Source organism: Haliotis rufescens, unplaced genomic scaffold, assembly GCF_023055435.1.
Source record: "Haliotis rufescens isolate VD_foot unplaced genomic scaffold, xgHalRufe1.0.p SCAF_10, whole genome shotgun sequence".
Classification (NCBI taxonomy): Eukaryota; Metazoa; Mollusca; class Gastropoda; order Lepetellida; family Haliotidae; genus Haliotis; species Haliotis rufescens.
This window is the reverse complement of record NW_025963780.1, coordinates 8118421-8138161: the sequence shown is the minus strand read 5'-3', so window position 1 is coordinate 8138161 and position 19741 is coordinate 8118421. Positions and strand designations below refer to the sequence as shown.

Sequence of the window (19741 nt, the reverse complement as noted above, 5' to 3'; positions counted from 1 at the left end):
GTCGCTGTCAGAAACATGACAGCTTATGGTCGAATCTGGAACAGAAAAAAATCTAGATGTCGATAACATAAGCAGCTACCCAAGCCGTCAAGACAATCAGTTAATGTTAGGTCACATATTGTAGCCCAACACCCCATGTGTGTATAAACCACATAAAAGCATGATCGATCAAGTAGAAGTTAGGAAGTAGACATTAGGTGTACCCACTGGGTTATGGGAATAAGAATGTGTTGACTGCTCACTTGCCGTAGGTATGATGTTTAATAAGGTGATTCAAAAAAGAATATCGATGCCACATAACACCAAAGCTCCAGAGCGTTCGTTGCATTGGCTGGAGGCTTTGAAAGAGATATATTGTAAAGAAACACAGTCATGTACACGTGCATAGGGACGACAGCTCTCCCGAACTCAAATGACTCCATGCACAGTATGTGTAAAGCCATTTCATCTATTTTAAGAACGCAATTCCATGTTTTCAACCAACAAAAAAGCATTTTCTTATCTTCATGTATAATCAAACACCTGCACTTTTATTTAAGAAATAAACGACGAGTGGGAGTTGTTAATCGTACAATAAAACACTGCATGGAGAATAAGTCATGATCCCCAAGCGGTTTATTCTCTCTGCACTGTTTTATTGTACGATAAACAACTCCCACTTGTCGTTTGTTCCTTATATGAGACATCACCATGTATGTACGGCCTCTTTAAGGATTATGATACAATGTGCAAGATTGAAACATATTTATCCGTATCTAAATAATGATGACTCCCTCAATAGAATCCGACCTCGGTAATGTCGGACAGTTCATTTTATGTACAGGTGGGTATTTTCCGCATATTCTCACATTCAACACGTCGATTACCTGTACCTTTTCTCCCAATACCGATTGTCATATCTCTCCCGCTTTTGGATGCGATCGTTCAGCAATCGCGTATATCTGCGTTGCCCCCAGCTACAACTCACAAGACACTCCCCTCGCAAATATAACGTTGTCAAATATACGACGTGATCAAGTTGCGAGCGCATGTTCGAATCTCAAGAAATGACGTCATGATAGAATAATGTTTCATCGTGAAATAAACCACACTTCGTTCTTCATTGCTCTTTGTGATTTATCGCGTAGCTACCCTATATTTAAGTTTTGTTTGTTTGTTGTTTAACGTCGCACTCAGCAATATTCCAGCTATATGACGGCGGTCTGTAAGTAATCGAGTTTGGACTACATCCATAGGAAGTAGACGAGTCATATGTATGTATCGTTCCTCATTTTGTCAAATCAATGTTAGAAGAGAATCAAGCGGGTCAATGTTGTTATTGGGGGAATTAAGTGTCCCAGAACTATAATCTCACACCAAACGCTGTAAACTTAGGTATTAGACTATTAGGGGCAATACCCTTTTAAGAAATACTATTTGAGATATATCTATTATGGGGTAAATTCGATATAATTTCTTAATGTGAATTTTATCCGACACAGGGCTTTTCCGTTTGACGAGAGGTCGGTCACATGACAGCGAAACTGACGTTCATAAGTGTATGAACGACATACGTTAACGTTTCATACGTTATATAATTATATCGAATTAGCAAGGAAGTAAAGAGTGGCCTTTAACAGAAAATACAGCATGTGTTGACTCTTTTTCAAATTCCATATGTGGTAATAAATAGAATATTACATTCACTACGATCTCATATCAAATATATTGTTTTCGTAAAATAATTTTCAGTTTGACAGAAATTAACTTTACTCGGGACAAAACGTTATGTTAAGCTGACACAAGTGTAATATCGTATAATTGTGCGACACCATATGCAGAGGGCCTGGATCATCCACTGGTTTCACTTGTCCGACAACACAGCAGATTGCCGATTGACTACAGTGAATCTATGCTAAAGTTGACTCTCACGAGCTACTTGAGGGCAAGGCTGTGACAAACGTGGGTTCTTACTATAATTTCAATTTTTCAAATGTTAAGAAAACTGTTACATGTATCAATGCAGCGCAAGTTAGCTGGACTCGTCTGGATTAGCATTTATCAGGCTCGGGCTTTATACTTAAATATATGGGCCCGTGAAGATCCTGGGTAGATTAGGTCTTCTTTGCCGTTAAAGGCGACTATACTTGTCGTAAAAGGCCCAATTGCGTGAATCGATGCTCATGTTGTCAATAACTGGATTGTCTGGTCCAAACTCGATTACTTACTGACAGCCGTCATATAGCTGGAATATTGCTGAGTGCGACTTTAAACAACAAACAAACAAACAAAACTTAAATATAGGGTAGCTACGCGATAAATCACAAAGAACAATGAAGAACGAAGTGTGGTTTATTTCACGATGAAACATTGTTCTATCATGACGTCATTTCTTGAGATTCGAACATGCGCTCGCAACTTGATCACGTCGTATATTTGACAACGTTATATTTGCGAGGGGAGTGTCTTGTGAGTTGTAGCTGGGGGCAACGCAGATAAATAAAATTGTGGTTTGATCTACATCCTTTGCGGTAAAACATATTGAGTAAAAACTGTAAGAAGTTTCTTTCCCGTTATGTGAGTTCAGTGGAGTATGAACCGTCAAAGAGTGAGGGCTAAACTATATGAACTTTGGAGCTTGCGACCTTCACTCTCAAATACATGTTGTGTAACACAGCATTGTCCTTTTGTCAAGAGGAATAAGCAGAGCACATGATGGCAAAGCATACTTGTAACATATATAGCATGGCATGGCACAGCGTAGCATAGCATCTCCAAGCGAAGCATGGATGAAGGAAAGTGTATTCCCGGTATAGAATATTAATTACATTGTGCATACTAAAGTGTAGTACTTTCTATTGCTTCCAAACCTTGTGTTTTCACACGTCAAAGCGAATATATATGTACCTAATCAAAAATGTAATAACCTATGTTGAAATGAAACTGAGTGAAACTAGGATTAACAAGTATTTCAACATATCAAAACGTTCACTGACTAATCCCTTATTAATTATAACCGCTTCACAAAACCGATCAAATGAATCATGTGCCTATTCTAATACCAGCAAGTAGTCGCAGTGCGGTGGTGGATCGATGGGCGCCAGATGATGCTAAGACCTCGAGGAAATGCCTGTGTGGAAAGCCACACCGATCACCATGTCTCCTGCTGCTAGCAAGTGCGTGGTCACTCTCGAGATTACCAGAAAAAACTGACCTGTCAAAAGACCGCCATTACAAGAGACAGCAGACTCACGCTGAACCGGACATTGTCATCTCAACAGCTGGACGTGAAGTGAGTTTAGGATTTCGTGAAAGAAATGAATTAACCAGTTTCTTCATATGATATATAGGAAGAGCACTCCATTATACGCTAAATCCTCAAGCGGTGGGTATTTGTTTTGTGGCGGAATTAGATCGTGGATTCACCTTGCGGCAACAACAGGTAAGTTCGAGTACAACCGATACTGTTGATATTCACTCAGTTGCAATGTTTCCGAAGAACAAATGGGTTATTTTTGGAATGTTATGTTTGTCATGTTAATTTGCCTTCTTTATTAGCTGTTTCAAAATTATGTAAACTGATTTTTCCCATCTGTTAGTTGTGAAAGTTAAGTTATCGATTATCCTGCTTTGTCATAAAAAAGGAACGGTATTACTTATTCTTATTTAATCAGTTTCAAAATGATGACACGAAAACCAAACGACAATGGCAATGTTATGGACAGGGATAATCGTAAAAAGTAGGATGGATCTCAACTCGTTGAGAGCATGCTAATTATAAGTTGCAGACAGATATATGATAACAGAGTTTGATATTTATGCTTCTGTAGAATGTAGAAAAATGCTGGAAGCTATTAAATGGGAAATCAAAAGCAATCTTGGGAATTGTGGTTTGTTTTGGAAATAAAACTGAGGTCATAATACGTGTAATATGGTAAATCTTAAAAGATGTCAGTGGTATTAATTCAATTTGATATGAAAGTCTATGTTATAGCTTGTATATGCAACAGTCTTTGAAATATTGTTCCATAAAGTTTTGTTCATTGTTGGTAATGAAAGAGAAGTATGATCCTGGTCTGCAACAAGATACCCGAGTCAAACCATTACGTCGCCTCAAAGTCCCAAATCTAAGAGAGTTGTAAGGTCCAAACTAGTCTATGTAACTGTCCAATGACAAACCGTTTTCATGTCAGGTGACATGGAGATAGAATAGGTTGGTACTGAAAGTTGGACCAAGCAGACAATTGAAAACGGAGATTTCGCTCTCAAATTCAATATAACAAAGAAAATACATATGTTCAGCATGATGATATTATCAGTAACTTGCATTTTCAATTAGATAAATGAAACGTGTGTCATAATATAGTTCGCTTTTTCATTTCAATTTGAAAAGGAGTTAGAACAGTCTGAAGCTAAATTCACCACCATCTTTTTGAACCAATAATATCATGACATGTAATAGAGTTTGAACAAACATGTATGCTAGGTGAGGGTCGGGTAGCCTAGTGGTTACAGCGTTTTATCGTCACGCCGAAAACCCGGCTTCGATTCCCAACATTTCTGGTGTCCCCCGCCGTGATATAGCTGTAATATTGCTACAAGCGACGTAAAACCATACTCACTCACTGCTAGTTGAATTCCTTATTCACCCCTTGATGTTTCTTTCTTTCGATGTTCTCTTGGACCAGTGAGGACATGTAAAAGATTCAAGGAAATCATTGAAAATGCATCTAGAATTTGGAGAGACATCGTGTTATATATGAGAGAACTTGCAGCTTCATTGGCTGTTAAGAAATTCTGTTTGGTTCAGATACTTCCAGATTCCCAACGCTGGTATTGGTACCAATGTTTCTGCATTTGAATACACTTCTGTCACTATTGCTGAAAATCTTACGTGGTTAGAGTCCGAGTGTCAGTTCTTGCTTTCTTGATCGGGCTGTCAAACTTAGAGCACATAAAGTTAGAACATCATTGATGGTGACTTTTCAGTCATAAATATCGAACGTCTACCCCAGATCATATCTCCTCAAAAATCCTGGGAATCAGATTCCGATTTGCGTAAAAAGACAAAATAGTGGTAATAATCTTATGAATGGGTCACTAAAAATCAGTGATAACACCAGGTGTTCGTGAAAAGTGTAATTTAAGCATATCTTGCCTTACCAGTAGCATCCCCCTCTCACACAATGTGCATAAAAAGTTTGTGTTTGTTGCCATAAACACGTCACGTGGTGACTGTCGAACGAGTTCATAGTTACATTTACAGTTACATTCATTTGAATCTCAAAGCTCTTACAGTTCCAGAAGTTTCAATCATCTCTCATTCTCGACAACCCCTTCATTTTAACGATTTGCTAGCCTTGAGTAAATAGTGTAGTGTTGCGCCTCATCATTTATTCTCTTTCAATGTAAGTTTTGGGAAGGAGGGGTTGCCAGCCTAGTGGTTAAAGCGCCACCCTGAAAATACGGTTACCGTTCCCCACACTGGTACGAAGTGTGAAGCCCATATCTGGTGTCTCCCGACATAGTATTGCTGGAATATAGTTAAAGGCGGCGTAAAACCATACTCACTAACTCAATCAATCTCATAGCAGTGGTTTGCTTCCATACAGTTTAAATATCATGATACGTTTTGCGCGTTGTTTTAAGATTTTGTGAAATTTATACGACAGCCTAGCCCAAGCAAACTGTCTGGTAAGAAGTCACCTAGAAATTGAAGGATATTAGATATATACATGTACGTAAGGTTTGACTTATCAATCTTTGAAAAATAGATCATGAAAATCTATCTTTTACATTATTTTGGGAAAATGTTCAGGTCTTATTTATTCTTTCATTTCATAGTAAACTCACTACATTCCTTTGTAACTATAGAGTTCTTACATATGTATTAAATGTTCTCGTTGATATATAATATGATTTTGAAACAGAAATGAGCCATAACTTTACCTTGGATTTTCAAACTAGCTTTTGTATCTTGTGCGTGTGCCATCTAATTTCTTAACGCTAAAGTAAGTGAGTGAGTGAGTATGGTTTTACGCCGCTTTTAGCAATATTCCAGCAATATCACGGCGGGGGACACCAGAAATGGGCTTCACACTTTGTACCCATGTCGGGAATCGAACCCGGGTCTTCGACGTGATGAGCGAACGCTTTAACCACTAGGCTACCCGACCGCCCCTTAACGCTAAAGAAGTATTTAAACAATCCATCTAAAATTTTGAAGTTGGTGAAATGAGACCAAAGTATTTGGCTTACGAAGTCCCTGGTGAATGATAGCTTGGGAAAAAATCCAGAAAAGGCTAATTTCTAGTTGTAATATCTGCTTAAAACAGATTTGAAAAACTGAGAGTTTCTAAAAATGAATCATCTTAATCTATCTCCATGTCACCAGATGCTTGTTTTGATAATACTTAACACTTAAGAATGAAACTATATATAAACATAAGCTTCTGATATCCAAACTAAAATATACTACATATTACAGGTTCCTTCATTCTTTCATCATAGAATGACAACACTTCAAAACTTCAACAGCTATTATCTCAATACTGTAGTACACCACTCTTGTTTTAAGGCGACGATTATGTCGTGTTATTACTGAATCGGCATTACACCAAAACGTCACACAAATAGTGATTGAAGACCGTAGTTTATGGTGACACTTACTTCAGAAATTATTGGGAAACACTTATGATGAACATTGTGTATTTTCAGACTCGTTTGCATTTTAATAAGATCAAAAGACTTCAACAAACATTGAAACTAGACGTGCAACCTACTTGTGTTTCCATTTCAGACTCTACTGTTAATATGACGTTCAGGATGCTTCATTGACAAAGACTGACACAGTTCAAGAAAATCAATACTAATCTGCCTATAATAAACAACACGTGAGACCATGCCCTTACAGTGTAAGCAGTGCCATGGCATTATACCAATGACGAGAATGCGGTAATTGGTACAAACCGTTCTTTGTCTGGCATCACTGATTTGCTGCGTAGTCCATTGTCGTATGTTAACTGAATCGTGGATGATTCAAAGGCTCGGCAATGCTTACATGAGTGAGTGACTATAGTTGCCGGCACGTTGTTGGGACCATCTGGACAATGGAGTGTCGCGACCGGATAGGGCTCTTTCCTGAAGAGGTCTTCAAGTTATGGACATGTTCCATGTGCTACAGCTACCTTTTCCCTGACGCAGTGCCACTGACACCAAACGGTTCCAAAAACTTCCCAAAGTTAGATACATGGAACGGAAGCGCCTCATACACCCCCAACATCGAGAACAGTACATCTAAAGATTTGATATGTGCCACGCTGTCAAATGACGATTGCCGACGATGGTCATCATGTTGCATCGCTGCTCTTATGTGCTGTCAGAGACAAATTTCAATAACCTTTTATGACCCTCCTGGTCACTATTGTCCACCGACATGGGATGGATTTAGTTGCTTCGAGGCAACTCGGGCTGGCACAAAGGCAATCATTTCGTGTCCTTCCTACATCGACCAAGCTGTTCCAACTGGTAAGCGAAAATGTTTGTGTGTTGTGGATAATGAAATGACAAGGATTGCTGATAGTCGATATGTCAACTTAGTTTGCTGTTGTATTGGTATTCGAGATAAACGACTTTCAGGTGATGAGAGTCGATTTCGTTTAATATTAGTCTACCACACTGAATACAACCTCCTGGTGAGGTATTATTACATTCAATCAATTTTGAATTAGTTTTTCGGTCTGTTGAGTGTGAGCCCGATTCCCAGATTTGCGTCGAATATGTTGCTCGGCCTGCCACAACCTTACCTGCGCTTTGTGGGTTTCACCAAGGTAAGAAACATATACGGGCATACATTATGTTCCCATCAACATGACGTCCAAGCGGGAAAGATGTCGAATGATATATTATCGCCATAGTTCTCCTTCTTATACAATCTCCTTTCATCGATGTTCTTGCCTCAATGGATTTTGAACGTATTTTACAACGATTAATTTGCATTATCATAAAGCTCTAGTTCTTGTTCATATTCATACTAACGGAATAACTTACTGTGCTTCATATAAAGTTCATTAAAAAGAAATTTATAAAGAAATTAAATAATGCATATTTCAATACATAATCATAAATACATCTCCTCGAGTCGTGATTAACAATTTGCACGTGCATGCCAATGCACGGTGCACACTTGAATGTTTGCATGCTTTTTGAGAGCATGATACTCACACCGGTGACTATTTAAAGTGAACAGAACACAATGATTATTTCGCTACATTGTGCTCATAACACTTTCGTTTAAACGTAAATAACGCTTACGCAAATGCCACGGCTTGGTGAAAATCAACGCCTTTATGCTTCAAAAAAGAGTGACTCAAAACGAAGTTGCAAGACATTTCATTGTTCATCGAAACACAAAATAATCTCTTTGGAGACCTTATCTACAGCAGGGCAACACTCATGATTTTGCCACGGGACAAATGATGCAAGTGCAGGGACGTAAGGTCACGTTGCCGCAAGATGATGCCCGCTCTCACGTTGCACGTGTTGTAACAGACTGTTTTAGGCAGCATAACATTATTGTACTGCCATGGCTTGTTGTTTCTTAAGACATTTCCATCATAGACCATGTCTGTGATGAGATGTGATGACGCCTTCGACAGGACAAGAACCAGCCGGTAACGCTAGCCGAGCTGTGCCAATCTTTGGTGGACAGGCTGTTTTCAAGCATCATCTTGTGTCTTCAATGCGCCGCCGCCACTTCCGTGCCTCTATCAACGCAAATGGTGGTAACAACCGATATTGGACATTGCTAATTGAGTTGTGAGACCTACCCCTCTTTTATGACGTGTCGCCAGCTATGTGATTTGTCAGAGAATTTTAAAATTTTAATCAGACGAATGACCAAATCTTTTGTTGTTATGTTCATTGACACTTGAAGCACAGTTACTTTATTCCCGTCGGAATATCTTAAATCCGTGCCTAAGATGCAAGAAGAGCATAGCGATGTGAAGGTTCAAAGTGCACAAGCTAGATTGTGAACTATGAAGTGATCAAAGATTAGGGAGGAAACGGTTCATTCACATCTCAATAGAGACCGAAACTTCAGAGGTGAAAAAAAGGGATTATGTTTATTTTAATTCGATAAAAAGGAGACGTAATGTTTTTTTCATTTCTTTCCCTCCGTAATATTTAAGTAATCTAAATACTCAATAAAATATAAGACTGGTTCAGGTGAAATGTACATTATGCACACCCATGAACACCCAATCAAATAACGTATATCTGTAATAATGAAAGTATTATATAATGCACGCCTTAAGCAACGCATAACATAACGAACACTTGATATAACAAACTCATGTTTTACCATCCCTAAAAATAAATTTGATGTCTTAATTTTAGTTCAATTTTTGTTATTCAATACGTATAGGCCACAGGCCTTTGTGTACAGAATATAATAATACAGACAGACTGTTAAATTTTGGATAATACATTTCCTTCAACATGAGCATTATAAATGTATTTAGCTAAATTTACTACAGTGTCAGGATCTTGCGATGATAAAAGGGGGATGAATTTGTGATAGTTTGGATGGAGTTAGAACTTGGATTTAATATACGTTTGTCTTTAGTTATCAAATACGGGGCAAATAAAATTAAAGTGATATTCCTCTTCAACACAGTTTTAGTTGCATAACTTACATTTACTTAGATTTCGTGGAACGTTTGCATGCCGCCCACGTTCGATTACTAGATCATGACAGCTTAATCGAAATCTTGAAAGAACAGTTTTTAGCTTTAACTGACAGCATGAGTTTCAGATAGGTTTAACAATTTGCAAAAGTTTTGAACTGTGCATCTTTAAGGAGCAAAATAGTTCACAATGCTATGTTTGCTGACAGTTGTCTCTCAAACATTGTTGAACCATTTTTTACACATACAATTTCTTAGCTTTGTAATTCAATTTGTCTTCCCTTGTTCATCATAGATACACATCATATAAGCCCATTTTTTTATATGCGACATTCAGACATTGTGAGAATATTTAGCCAATATTTACCACATTTGTAAATTACATGTACATGAATCGGGTGTCTACCACATTCCCTTAACACTCCATTGTTTGATGCTGACATGGTTACACCAAGGAACCGCTAGCAAGCATATAACTGTACCATATCGAGTTGTTTACGTGTTCAAACCTCCAAACTAAAGCACCCTAGAGCAGTATAGGTAGAACTTTACTATCGAATATTATAAAGTAGAAATCATAGGGAAAAGGACGTAGGGAATGTACACTTCTCAAAATAGCTATCCAAACCAGTTTAGCTTGTAAAGCTATGGTATCAAAGATTATTGACCAGTTGAGCCGATTGTCAAAGCACAATCCTAGAAAGGTGTATCCTGAAACAACTTCAATCCTATCATCTTTAATAAACCACTTTTCGAGCCTTTGTTTTAGACATATTAACTGATATTTGCCACGTGTCACAAAATTTAACCTTCTTACACTATCCTAAAAGAGTATCAAGTCACCAGCAAATAAAGGTAAGAGAACATGAATAACATCTAGATGTAACAATACACCTTCTGGACATTCATGATCCATCTGAATAACGAATTTATTTATGAAGAACTGAAATAGAAAGGGGCTCAGCACACATCCTTGTCTGACACCAGTAGGGCAAGTAAAACCCTATTTGAACGAACACATGATTTAACATCCCTATAAATTGATTGTAACATTTTTACCCATTTTTGCGCTTAAACCATGTTTATGAAATACTTTCCACAGAAGATGACGTTATACGTAATCAAACGCCCTTGTAAAATCTCTGAAGGCAACATAAAAATTGCCACCCTTACGTGAGAGACAACGCTGGACAATAGCATTTAGAACAGCAATTATCTGCGTTAGCATATGTATTTCTGAATCCAGATTGACATTTAGATATGTTTGATAGGCTATTCGTCCAATACACCAAACTCCTCCCCAAAATTGAGGTAAATACTTATCTTGTAATACTTAAAAGAAGAATTGCCCTGTAGTTGTCAGAACTGGTCTTATCTCCTTTTTGTGTGCAAAGGTATTATGATGCCAGTTGACCAATTACCAGTAAAAACACCACTTTCACACATGCAATTAAACAATATCTCAAAACATAGAGCAATAATATTTGACGAGTGCTTTAGGTATTCACTTGAAATATGATCTATGCCAGCAGACTTATTGTTATTGAGAGATCTAAAGCTCTCCAATATTTCATGCCTTGTTATGGGACTATCAATAATGTCATGTGAGATGTCCTGTTCGTCTTTGGTTTGGTCATTACTGTTCACCCGCAGCGATAGGATTATGATTAATTTTAGTAAAGGCAACATATTCAAGAAATGCAACATCAGCAGGAGGAGAATCAGTCTTCGTCTTGAAATGTATTAAATCGACACAATGATTGCCGCAGTTTTATATGACAGATGATGATTGGCTCATCCAGGTCAAAAGAAGCCGACGTGAAGAAGCTACGTAATCCGTTACTACCTCATTACGTACATGTACGTAAAAGTTTGTAAGAGCGCATTCGCATAATGTTAACGATGAGCATTGATCTTTCAATCACTGAGCATGGATCACGACTAAACATGTTCATCTTATGTCAATGACAGACTGGTTATGTGGCTCAAGGACGTTTTTGTCATGTTACGTGAAGCGTCTGTGAAGGCTAAAGATGTAATGTTGGACTGCTTTCAAAATCAAATCCCCCGATCATGCTCCTTTTTTTCTTTTCCAGACAGTGCTATATCACATAATACCACATATAAGACCATTAATATTATGTTAAATGAGGAACACATCTCATAAAACCGCGCATCAATACAGTTAGCTTTTAGCTTGACTCTAAAACCTGAAAACTTGTACATTTCCGTGTTGTCCTGAATTCCAAAGCTCCATAACTATCTGTACAAAGAGAGATGTATTGTTGGGTCCAGCAAATGTGCCCGCAAACCCTGTCTCAGAGATTACCTACAATCCTTGACACAGCCCAGAAAGGATTGTTTTAATTCTAAGAAATTATTTCAGACAAAGTGAAATATCTGCAAACTCAGAAAGTCAATTATGTACACACATCTTTTTCAACTTTGAACATCACTAATGCACACGACAAACTTCAGGAAAACTTCCTTACTTGATCCATGGGGCATTGCCACGTAATGACCATAAATATAGTCACAAATGTTACTTCATTCTTCAGGTCAGTTTCTAAAGTTTACGGAGACAGCACTATGTGTAATGCTTGATTTTCTCACAGATAACATCTGCTTCCGGTTTATCGATGATCTTCTATTGTTGGTCAGCCAATTGCCAACTACTTTACTCACCTGTTTTAGAAAGAAAAGGGATCAGTGAAACCAACCGCCTCATCTATCACTATTTAGATCTTTGCATAGAGATTCATAAGGACAACAAAACTATCCACAATTGTGTATGACAGGGGCATGATTTCACCTCCCCATTAGTCAACTTTCCATGTATGACGAGTAATTTCCAGCAGCGCCAGAATTTAACTTATGAGGTACAATCGAGCATGCTCTTTCTTCGATGATCTCAAGGAGCGTCATACAACTCCATGTTGTTTCGTCAGGGTAACAACATTCAGGGCCTTAGTAAAGGTTTCGAATGTTTTATGGTAGAAATGTGAAGGACCTTTCTAAATTGGATGCGTCAGTTACAAAAAGATGACGCGTGAGACAGTTCCCTATCTTGCCTTATACCATATGTCCTCATGTTGATGTCTTTTCAGGTGAACAATTGACTTGGTTTTGCATGTGTTTTTGAAGTACACCACCGATGGGACAGGCTACGCCCACCTTTTCGCGAACTTCTGGTGTCATCACTATAAGTTAGTGATTCATAAACACATGTTTATGATATGATCGGGAGCATACAGTAGACTCGGCTTTTAGGGGAGGATTCTTGCGATTTTGGAAAGCGTTTTGTCGTGTTTACTTATTTGAACAGTATTTCAACAGAAGAAAGGAGAAAGAGCATTTCCAAAGTCAAGAAAGCCATGTTGATCATATGAGAACATTTTCAAGTCTTTAGCTTATATCACATAATCGTATTTTTATAACATCGTCCAATCCAAATATATTTGCTCATTAAATATTGGATCCTCGGAGTTGCGTTTGTTTATACATTGCTTCAGTGAATACAGCGGTATGCGAGAGTCCGGGATCGCAGAGAGCTTCTATTTGACCGGAAATGTTTTAACCCATAACTTTTTAGTGTGGATTTTGTCATATTGTAATACTTCTATTTGCCTTCTAGGATATAAGATTGATTCCGTAGTCTAGTGGCAGAGCGTCCGCCCGGCGTTCGATCCCCGACCCCGGCATACCACAATGCGCTCGGCAAAAAGGGGCTAAAACATGGAATGGTCGGCTCGGTGTATACTGTGTCTGAGTAAGGTATTCATATTAAACTGCGGCATGGTATTTCAGTGGGCTAGCTCTATAAAATCGGACAAGTACAAGCAGCTCCACACATACACACGTGCATGCACGCGATGTTAATCCCCTCCTCTAAAGCCTTTGGAATCGAGGACAAGGGACGTGTTTAGGTGTGTGTTTTAACATTTGTCCCTGCCCGTGAAGATCCTGGTTAGAATAGATCTTCAGCAACCCGTGCTTGCCGTAAAAAGCGACTACGCATTTCGTAAGAGGCGACAAACGGGATCGGGTGGTCATGCTCGCCGACTTGATTTGCATGTCATCGTATCCCAATTGCGTGCATCGATCCTCATGATGTCAATCACTTGATGAGTGCAGCGTCAAGCAACAAACAAACAGTCTTCAGAGTGTGATATTCTGTTCAGTAATTCCAGCTTCTAGACACAAGAACGTGTTAAAGATTCCCATTTTAAACCCACCTTCCTCACTCACTGATCGGATTAGAAGATGTTCATAACATGACACTGTCGAACACGGTTATTATGTCTTAAACATATGTGTTCCAGGAATGATATATGATGTTAACCATGACCATGTAAATAACGACGTACTTCGCCAGAATCTGGCTATTGTTTTTTACAAAAATAATGCCACAACAAATTGCTACATCTGTGAGAAAATACATCTATCAATAGTTGATTGAAACGAACCATAACATCGCGGAATCATATGGTCACCTGGATATATTATACAATTATGTACCGACGAAGGCCATTAAGGAGCATCCATTTGATATCTGGGGAAGATTTTAAAAATAAATAGTTAGTACTGAAACATGCCCAAATGAATAGTTTGTTGGCAGCGGTGAAAAAAATTAAAAGTTTGTTTAAAAAATCGTTTCTTGGATACAGCTGGTAAAATAGGTTGTTCTATCCTCCACCCCCATTACATATACCAAGAAAATTAGACAAAAAAAACATTAACGTGGAATAAACTAATAGAAAGCTGATTTTTTCTGGAGACCTTCAGAAAGTCTTACTGATGACCCTAGCACAAAGTTCCCCAAGTTCCCCCTTGTGGCATTTTCAAATATGGCCGCCATTTCCAAGATGGCCGCCAATATTTTAGAAAATAATTTATAGTTTTACATTCATGATATCATGCAATATATCAAATGAAAGCACTTTTTATGCACTTTCACACAATGCTGATTCAACCCTTTGATAAAATTATGATATGTTTTATAAGCATTTGAAGAATTATTTAACAGGGTTTTGAGTGGAATACCCAGTAAAAGTCAGGATGGATAATGATAAAAACAATCCATGAAAGAAAAAGAAGTTTGCAATACTTTAATCAAACTGTGAACATCCCATTGTGTCAATACAAAAGTTTTAAGACTTTCTTACATAATAGTAGGATAGCCATGTAAATTTATACTTTTAAAATCAATTCACTGGTGGAACCTGAAGAATAGCAAGTCCCTGGGAATTATGTCCATCGCAGTATACAGTGTCTGCTGCAAAGTTGTAAACAGTTGTGTACACATGCATGTCGGGGGTCGAAGTATGTGAACGCTACCGTATATCAGCCTGCCGACCAAGTTAATTTGTTTCAGCAATATTGTTGGCAATATCTATTTACATAAATCATAAGTACAAAATCCCGAGAATTGGTTTATATTCAGACCAGTTTGGCATAGGCAGATGGATTTAGGGAGCTCCAGCGTCTATACGATGCACTACAGATGAGAAAAAAATGTGATTTTGAGGGGGATCTGGCAAATGTACCTTTGACGATGCCAATATCAATGTCCAAACCCTCACAGGTCAGGGTACCGGGTGGTATGTTATGAATGTTTAGGTTGGTATTGCATGTTCATCACTTCAGATCCTGAGGCAGTCCAGACTCAGTCCACCCAGAGTCATGACAGCTGCTTCTGCAGGTCAATTCGATAAAGTTCCTGTGAAATTATACACACCACATCAGGATTGAAGCGGATCAGGATAAGGCCTCTTGAGATTTCAAAGCCAAATTCAGCCCTCAAGGAGTTAGCAAAAAAGTTGGGATTGTTTATGGTTAAACAGTTCCTCACTTTATGCAGTGTGCTGCAAGGAGAGACAATCAGGGGAAAAAAAATAAAATTCAGATTCTAACATTTGTAATCCAGGACCCTTCCCTACCTGACGTCATCCCTTCGGCTTTGTGTTTTGCAAAACTTATTCATTTTGTGTTTACCCTTTCACATTTGACCAGCCTCTCTACAAGGCAACCGAAATTGTGAAATCTTCTCACCAAGAACTGAGCAAGATGGTAATTCGACTTGGAGGGTTTCACATAATATGTCCTATATGGAATCGATCAGAAATGTCATGAGTGGAAGTGGCTTAGAAGATATGTGGACAACTGTCAAAACCCCAAACACTGTAATCCATATGATGTCAGGTCATGCTCGTGCACTCTGTGCTCATCTGCTATCAACATAAGCCATCATATCCACATTGCTACAAACACCTCAGTGCCTTATTTTGGTGGATCTACCTAAAACCGATGCCAAATGTACCACTGAGTATGTGGTAAATGAGGAATTTGTCAACATGCTCACAAGTATTATGGAGAATCTGATAACTTTGGAGTGAATATTTCAATCAAGTGTCCATGATTCAACGTTTAAACTAGCAGAGCATGCTGCGGATTGGAATTTACATCTTCAATCAGTCAGAGAAATGATTCCCTTATTTCATGCGGCAGGACACCTTGCATATATGCAAAATCCGCCCGCCTCCACCTTGACCAAATGAAAGAATGTCTCCTTAGCAGTACAACAACTTCACTGAGAGAATTGTTTGCGTGGAAACTTTAGTGATCAGGCAAAAGAACAAGATTTAATGCCATTACTGAAGACCTGTAGGTATGGCCCGTGGTAATAGAATCACCGACAGCACAATCGCCAATAGGGTGCAAGCCACGCCCCGATGCATTCCAATTTCAAGCAAAGCACGACAAACGGGGGTCTTGTTGATCATCAACTGCAATGGACACTGCCCAAACACAGCATGCACCTGTTTTTGTTGTTGTGGGTACAAACACATATTTGGTGGTGATGATGGTCGCACAAGCCACTCCTTGCTTGGATCTCCATATGATGTTTGAATGACAAAGTAGACACACATTATGGATAAAGGCGACGTTTCGGTATAGATCCTTATACCTTACAACTTATAAGTAATGCCTATCAAACAATTCGATGTTTGAATTGAACCCGTACAAGTGTACAGTATCTCTGAAATCCAGGAAGCGTTTCACAGCATCAAACACCACCTAATGTTTGTACATGTAGTCACTGGATTTAACATTGTGTCAGCGCTCTACAATCAAGGGAAGAGTGGAGCTTTTGCACTGCTTGCTTGCACTAACAATTTTGGCTGTTTGAGATTCTTCCAGCGACCTGATAGTTCTCACGATGAGATCGCAGAAGTTGGAGAGATGTTCCTTCTGAAGCTGCATGGAACTGTTGGGTCAAAGTCACGGGACAGACATCGCTACAAGATGTACTTCAAATCCATTCATCAAACAACCTTATCTTCATCTGGATCCAGTTGGAAACATCAGTAGCTGCCAAATTCCATAGCAACAGAGCGTACCATGCTGTACGAAAGGGAAAAGAACTATCACCCACAGAGTGGGGGTGGCACCACTGAGATAGAAGCACTACTTGTTCCCTGTTTTCCCCATTGAGACTGACAGACCTGTTGCTCCTCTGTAGTCCTGAAGATGACATTTGTGACTGCAATTCAGAGATGAGGTAGCAATGTAGCAGAGCAATTCGAGATACAAAATGATGTTAATGGTTAAACTTCTACTTCACTCCATGACGTGCTGATTCGACTAAATAATTTATGATAGTGATTCACAGGCTCTCGACATACATCTGTACTTATACTGCTCCAAGTGAACAAAACTGTTTACTACTTTGCAGTAGCTCATGAACAATACAATGACATTGGACATAATTCCCGGGGACCCGATGTCCTTCCTGATGATTTTGATAGTACTTGGCTATTTTACTATTATGTACGAAAGTATTAACATTCTTGCATTGACACAAAGGGATGTTTTCTACTGTTTACATATTGATTATAGTATTGCAAATTCAGAAATACCCTTCTTCATGGTCATGATTTTTTTTAATCATTATCCAACCTGACTTTTACCGGGTATTCCACCAGAGAACTTGTAAAATAATTATTCAAATGCTTATCAAAACAAATCCTATTTAAGTCACCAGGTTGAATCAAGTATCGTGTGAAAGAGTATTAAATAGCTTTCATTTGATATGTTACATGATATCATGAATGTAAAAGTAACATTTCATATCATTTTCTAAACACAATGGTGGCCATCATGGAAATGGCAGCCATTTTGAAAATGCCACCTGGGGCAACTTTGGAAACTTTGTGCTAGGGTCATCAGTATGACTTTCTGAAGGTCTCCAGAAAAATTCATCTTTCTACTATTTTTTTCAAGTTTATACCTAATGCTCTTGGTCTAACAAATCAATAGGATGCTTGCTTCAGATGACATTGTCCGTTAAGAGCCTTGGTGCAAGATTTACATTCATATATGATCATCAATGCATCAACATGCGATAATGATACAAGTAAACCTTATTTATTATGAAGATTGATGTTAATTCTACCATGCGTTTGGATATTGCTCGTTTCCAATTGGTCAGACAGAGGTTATCATATTACAATAATCCCCCTCTGAGTGAAACAGCCGATTAGACGGTCGCGTCATCGCGTAAGCAAATATAGTAGAGAATAGTACTTCTATTGATTTTCAGTCAGGCATGATTAAATAATTATATGTTACATAATGCACAGTTGCGGTTACTACAATATATATATACAAAGGATATTTTGCAATACACTTTGCGCAGAAAACACAATAGAAATCTACAAAGAGAATGTATTTCAAGATTTGGGGACAACAGAGAGTTTGGAATTTGGCGCTTTTCTACATAAGACTGTGACGTCATATCTTTTGCGTCAGAATGAGCGGTATATTTTCATAATAATGATGTGTAGAACAAAAGCTTTGCAATGATGGCTTAATGTTCTATAGGTGGGGGGGGGGGGGCACTTCATGTGAACTTAAGAAGTTGATGTGCTACATGCTTTAAACGCATGTCATATGTTCGAGTGAAGTATTTACGATGTTACCAAGCTGCTTCAGCATATAAGGCGCCATATCTTGTTTAAAAACTGATGTTGGTGATTCCGTAATTCAGTCGGACAACCAACTCAAAACACTGGACCCGACCAATGCCGCTTCACTCAATAACACCAAAGAGTTCGCGTTTTGTTTAATCATAGTAGGATGGAGCTAAATGTACGGTGTTTTCAATGTAGAGCTAGGTTACCCGTAGAATAACAGCGCTGAATGTAACTATTGAAACCTCGCGCTATGCGTTCTGTTCCAAATTCAACTAAGCCATGTTAAGTATACAGGCAAACTTTATCTTTACTTTAAACACAACATGTTAATCTCCTCATTCACAAACGGCAGGATAGGGTGGAATGCACTGACACGTGAGTGAGATGATCTAATTGAAATTAACCACCCCGTGAGTGTCTTCAATACAAAGTGTAAGATTGTTTAACGATGGATTTGAAAAATAATTGAGGTATCCTCCGTGGGGCAACTACAGCTGCTGCTGCTGCTGCGTGTAACTGGCTCTTTAGTATGAGGATAAAGCAATACTTCAGGGCGTCATCAGATGCAGAAGTCCGAGATCTGCCATTGATTTGACTACGACGGAGGACATTTGAACAGAGCGGGGGCTTCTGCAAACGATAATGCCCTGAAAAAAGGTGTTGGCGTTATTATAACTACAATGGAGATATTTGTCCTCTGCATGATAATATCCTTCAATCAAACCAGTCTAACAACAACGTATGGCAGTTGTTAATCAGAGGAAGAATACAAGATCGGTATGCCACTGGACAAGGAACACGTTGTCAACAATGGATTACGTCACTATTGGCGTCACATTGTATGCCGACTGTCACCTAACGCACCCCTTAATGTTGTTCTCACCGACGTCCGCGCTCTCTCAACTCACAACTACAATCTCTATTCTAAACGTCGAACGTCTTTCCCTATATACCAGTCTCACATCTACAAACAGTAAGTAAGGTCCCCGATTCTTTACACAGCTGCTAACAGACTGTCTAGCAACCCACTCCCCTGGGACATAAACAACAACAGACAGACAGACAGACAGACAGACAAATATTTTATTAGTCTCACCT

The 19741-nt window shown here is 38.7% G+C and overlaps 1 protein-coding gene across 1 annotated transcript in view; it reads left to right on the top strand.

Annotated features, from left to right (window-relative positions):
- Positions 1–6785: 6785 nt before the first annotated feature.
- The window catches only part of LOC125377690 (calcitonin receptor-like), a 66818-nt gene continuing 53862 nt past the window's right edge, over positions 6786–19741 (top strand). The window contains exon 1 of the mRNA XM_048391628.1: positions 6786–7506. Coding sequence (XP_048247585.1) covers positions 7089–7506 — 418 coding nt within the window. The 5' untranslated portion in view covers positions 6786–7088. The remainder of the gene's footprint in view (positions 7507–19741) is intronic.